This window comes from Perissodus microlepis, chromosome 12 (assembly GCF_051167445.1).
Source record: "Perissodus microlepis isolate ML-2025 ecotype Zambia chromosome 12, ASM5116744v1, whole genome shotgun sequence".
Taxonomy (NCBI): Eukaryota; Metazoa; Chordata; class Actinopteri; order Cichliformes; family Cichlidae; genus Perissodus; species Perissodus microlepis.
In genome coordinates, this window is record NC_140472.1 from 29339 (window position 1) to 34906 (window position 5568).

Genomic DNA, 5568 nt, shown 5'->3' on the forward strand with positions numbered 1-5568 from the left:
TGAAATGGATTGTTTGTCCTTGTAGCCATTTTTTTTCTGTTATTTCTTTTCATTTCTATTGACTCCTGTTTTCAAAATCGCTTCTGCGTCAGTGTGTAACTAAACAGAATTCCTCTTTGGCTACATGTGCAAGTAGCTATTAAAATATTTTTGAGACATGTAAGTCCTGGACAAAAACATTTCTATACTAATGTTTCAGTATCTATTTGGCCTTTCTGTGTGAAGTGTTGTGTTGAGGAATGACATTTTCTCTGCTGCTGCTGTTATCATTAGATATTCTGTCTGTGGTGGTGGAAGACCAGGCCTGACCCCCTCGGATCGGGGTTTGAATGTCACTCTGCAGAAAAGGCTGCTAAAGTTTAAAACCATTCTTTATAAAAACAATTTAGTAAAAAAAATGTATTCTCCTTGAGCACTCAAACTGTTCTATACAACATTCACAGATTCACACCCATTCATACAGGCATTGTTTTCTATGCGTTTTCCAGGGAAGCGCTTTCTATCTAACATTCACGCTCCAATTGATCCATCAGAGTGCAACTTGGGGTTAGTATCATGCCCAAGGATATTTGGCATGTAGACTGGAGCAGCCCAGGATGAAACCTCCAACCTTCCGATTAATAGATGACCTGCTCCAACAATTACTTATTCTTTCCTAAATGAACCTGTACAGCTCTACATTGTTGTACATTTCATAAAGTTAGAACACTGAATGCCTGTCATAGATTTATTTTACTGTCTGTGTTTCTTTCTATGGTCTTTCCACCATCTCAGCTCCTGACAGCTTCCTGCCATCCCACCCCGTTTTTCTTTTTCTCTCCCTTAAAGCTTAATTTTCCCAGGAGACTAGGGAACCAGCCTAAATACAGATGATTTCATTATTACATAACCAAACCTCTATACTTCCAAATTTTTTCATAATGTTTAGTGAAAAAAAGTTGTCTTTAAAGCAATACATAAAATACAAACAACCTGTAAAAAGTTGACATCATAACATATAAGCACAAGATACTAAAACTGTAAACTATGTCATATCAGGAAAAGAAATGGACTTGAAGTACAGAGTACTCAGTAAATACTGCATTAATTTTAAAGTTTAACGTTTAGGATTACGATTTTAAAGAAAGCAATAATTAAATTGAAACCACCAAAATATATAAGGTCCATTCTAATTGCAAGTATTTTAACTCTCGATACTTTAAAAGTGCTAGCAATATTTTTATCTAATGTACTTTCCATTGACTGTACACTGTATGTTGTATACTTTTATACTTTTAGCTCTCTTTTGTGGATGGAAGCAGAGCTGGAAGCTTACACGGTCACTTGGTGGTGAGGGCGAGTTGTGTATTTTTCTTTCGAAAAAAGTCTGTGACTCTATTTGTTATTAACTTTGTGTTTTGAGTGACAGGATGTCTCCTCATTGTCACAATGTTGAAATCTATCAGGAGATGTATGTGCAGAGTATTATTGGATAGAATACTAAGTCTCAGTGTCAAAATCAAGACAACAATAGCTTGTTACAGAGGTGCAAAGACAACAGGTTGTTTCTGTCTGAACTGCTGCTGTTCTGCAAATGCTGCACAGTTATAAAATACTGGAAAGAAGAGTAATGTTAATTCATGTGTAACTGTGACTTTTCCAGTTTTCTTTCACTTTTACTAGAAACTGAAAGTTTTTCATTCTTAGCATAACCACAGCATTCATAAATTTAAGAAAAAAACATCTCTCCTTTGTACAAGACAGCTTTCAGCTTGAACTCAATGCAGTAATTTGGTGGGATATGAACTTTCCCAGGTAACAATCGTACTGTGCTGTGATTCTTCTACAGCCATTTATTTTGTTAATCAAATACTGCTATGGAGACACCCATCAATGTTTCAATGCACCTTCTCTGTTCAGGGTCATGAGTGGGCTAAAGCCTACCTCAGCATGGTTTAAAGATGAGGTGCACTTCTGGCAGCTTAACATGACTTAACAAGTGTTTTAACATACATGGAAAAAGTTGTTGCACTCCAATTTGCACTGTGGTAAGAGTGAAAAGTTGAGCACTACCTGTTTCTTCCAAAAAACATAGTTTTTATGAAGATAAATACTATGTCTGTCTGTATTCATATCTTTTTGGGGCCCAAAAATTGGAAGTTTACTATACTTGTGGGGCCCAACAGGCCTTATGGCGCCCAAAATCCTGGTCCGCAAAAGTTTGAAGGCGTATTTGAGACTCAAAATGTGGTTTTAGTGACAGGGTTACAATTGGGTTATGGTTAGGTATAGGGTAAGGGTTAGGCATTCATTTTTCATGGTTAAGGGTAGGGTAAGTGGCTACAGAAAACATTATGTCAATTAGATGTCCCCACAAGATATGAATACCCAACATGCGTGTAAGAGAGAGGGAGAATTAATTTTCCCAAAATTAAGCAAATGCTTAATTTTGCCCACTTGATGGAGACCTAAAAACTTCTTACATTGTTGCAGGGATGTTTTGGGTGCACCTTCAGACATTGAAGTGACAGTGTTTCATCAAAGGTCCTCACAATGGATGAGTCAACAGAGGTTCGAACAGATGGCAATTCCCTGTTGAAGGCTGTATATTTATGCCGGCTACGTCTGACTCGGCTGCTCCTGGAAGGAGGAGCCTACATTAATGAGAGTAATGAGCATGGTGAGACACCACTTATGGTAGCCTGCAAGACACGCTATACAGATTCACAGAGTGTACCCCAGCACAAGATGGTTCGGTAAGTTTTATACATTTTTGTTGAGCATTAGTATCTTCTAGATAATTGATAAATTAAATGTACCCTTTACTTTACCTTACTTTACTTTTACTACAAGGTATCTTCTTGAAAATGGTGCCGATCCAAACATCCAAGACAAGACTGGGAAAACGGCTCTAATGCATGCATGTCTTCAACAAATGGGAGCTGAAATTCTGTCACTTCTTCTTAGCAGTGGAGCTGATCCAACCCTGGAGGATCATGGAGGTTTATCTGCGTTAGTTTATGCAGTTAATTCTGGTAACAGGGACATTCTTAGTGTACTCTTAGATGCCTGTAAATCCAAGGGTAAGGAAGTTATCATCATCACCACCAACAAACTGCCATCTGGCCATCAGGTGACAAAGCAGTACCTTAATGTTCCTCCATCTCCTGAAGTTGAAGAGAGTCTGCATTACTTACCAGCATCTTGCTGCATGTCGCCATATGAGGTCCAGCTACGAACGCCTCCTCAGGTCTCTTCAGCAAAAACCTCTCCTCAACCTGGCAGCCCCCTTCGTGGCCTCAAGGATCCCCAGTGTTTAGGCTTAGGGCATGGCCTGATTAGATTTCAACCAGGTTCACCAATGCAACATCGAAGTCCTCTACGTGTTCCCGATGTGGATAAGCGACCTAACTTCCATCAGCTACACTCAGAAGCCTGGTCCAAAAGTCCTTCCCTGTTGCTCCAGCAGAGTCAGGCGTCCTCTCTGACTGAGGAACCAGTGGAAATTACTCCGGAGGAGGTGCTGTCTTTCAGAGTTGAAGAACATCCTCCTGCTATTTCACGGCACCAGAGCATTGATGTCAAAGATGCAAAAGGACTTGTGAAAGCATTAGAGATCTTATCAGGAAATGATAACAGGGGAGGTGGTGGGAAAAAAGGCTTTGGCAGAAAGATGTCATATGACAGTGCTGCAAGTTCATTATATTCTGTTTCACACCCAAACTTGCTTCAAGATAGTCTTGCCTTTTCCCATGAATCCAGACCTGCAGATGAAGATTCATCTGACTGTCTTACACAGCTGAATGTTTCCAGTCTGCAAAATGTGGTGCGTCGGCGGAACATTGGTATTGCCCACTACAGTTCTGACTCTCAGTTGCAGCAATTCAGCAGCAGAGACGGAACCTCAAAGAGCAATGGTGGTGCTGGATTGGCAGCGGAAAGACACAAGCTGGTCACCAGCAGAGCCTCCAATCTGTCGGGATCCAGGGAGTCCTTGGAGAGCTCGTCCCAGAGGCGAGCTACTACAGGGCTGGAGCGAAGAGGCTCAGGAGCTCTTCTTCTGGATCACATTGCCCACACACGCCCCATATACCTGCCTCGTTTGAATCCTCATATTCCCATACCAGATATTGGGGTTAGCTCTAACTCTTCCTGCCCTTTGAGTGGAAGTACCAAGACACTGAACGGTGTTCTTATAGGCTCAAAACCTGTTCTACCCTGTGCACCTGTTTTCCCCAAGGATCTGAAAGCTAAGAAAATGTTGTGGAGGCGTCACTCAATGCAGAGTGACCAAATAAAACAACTTGCCAACTTTGCGGAAACTTTTGGGCACTAGAAAAAAAAATCTCTCAGGAGAAAATATGTGTGCAATAGCTGTATTATAGCTATAACCCCATCTCTAATGCCAATTCATATGTGCTTTAAAAGTGATTATAGATTAGATGTGCTCACCTGTGTCAGTGTGTTGTTTTAGAGTAACATTTTAATTATCACCACGGCAGTTTGGAAATGATAATTATAAATACTTTAGTATGAAACATTGCATTCCAAATACCTTGAAAACAAATGTATTGTGGTAATTTTGTAAACAGTTGTGAACAGAACAGCCCTCTTCATTAATATTTCGGCCATCCAATCATATCAATTAATGCTGTATATTTATTGGTGAGTCTGTTCTGAGAAAAGTGACTAGTGTTATTAGATTAGATTAGATGAAACTTTATTAATCCCACGGGTGGGTTCCTCCGGGAAATTCAGTTTCCAGTTGCACAGCACCGACAGAAGTTGCACGTTACAGACACAATAAAGGGGAATGAGAGTAAGGATAAATATACCATCAGTGTTGGGAAGGTTACTTTTAAAATGTATTCCATTACAGAATACAGAATACATGCCCCAAAATGTATTCTGTAACGTATTCCGTTACGTTACTCAATGACAGTAACGTATTCTGAATACTTTGGATTACTTAATATATTATCATGCTTTTTACAACAACGTGAATGTACTATTGCTGTGTGATTTATTACTATTACTGAAGGTCCGCGACTCCGAACTGTAGTAAAGGGACCTCTGACTAATACGGCGGGGTCCCTGTCAGCTCGTAGCCGAAAAATAGCTTTACTTTGTTGTGTGGGTCAACTTTTCTTGCGAGAGACAGAGAGAGGCGTTGAAAGACTGCTCCAATGGAACTTATTGTTTTCGGAGGAAAACACGAACACAGTGTACAGTCGAGTCTTAATAGCTTACTTACAACTGGGCTCGTCAGGCTCTCTTCTTGGCTGAAGTGGTTATTATTATATTTACATGCTTCCAGCTCCCGTTTTTCCTCGATGACAACTCATACCTTTCCACTCCCCTTTTTCTCCCTCCTCGCGCTCACAGACCCATAACGTGTATGGCAGTCCATTCTCCCTGCAACACGGACTACACACGGACTACACTGCCCATGATGCTACATTCTTTAGAGCTATGCTTGTAGCATTCTGCCTGTTAGCTTAGCACAACAACAACAACAACGAAAAGGCGCTCTCTCACCCAGGAAACACACAGTCGCAGAGAGAGAGAGAGAGAGCGCGTCGCCCTGTA

General features: G+C 40.7%; 1 protein-coding gene across 1 annotated transcript; it reads left to right on the forward strand.

Moving 5' to 3' along the window:
• The first annotated feature begins 2478 nt into the window (after positions 1–2478).
• Positions 2479–5070, forward strand: ankrd34bb (ankyrin repeat domain 34Bb). Its single transcript, XM_084946939.1, has 2 exons — positions 2479–2735; positions 2833–5070. The coding sequence occupies exons 1-2, from the start codon at positions 2533–2535 to the stop codon at positions 4313–4315; spliced, it is 1686 nt and encodes a 561-aa protein (XP_084803065.1). The 5' UTR covers positions 2479–2532; the 3' UTR covers positions 4316–5070.
• The last annotated feature ends 498 nt before the right edge of the window (positions 5071–5568 follow it).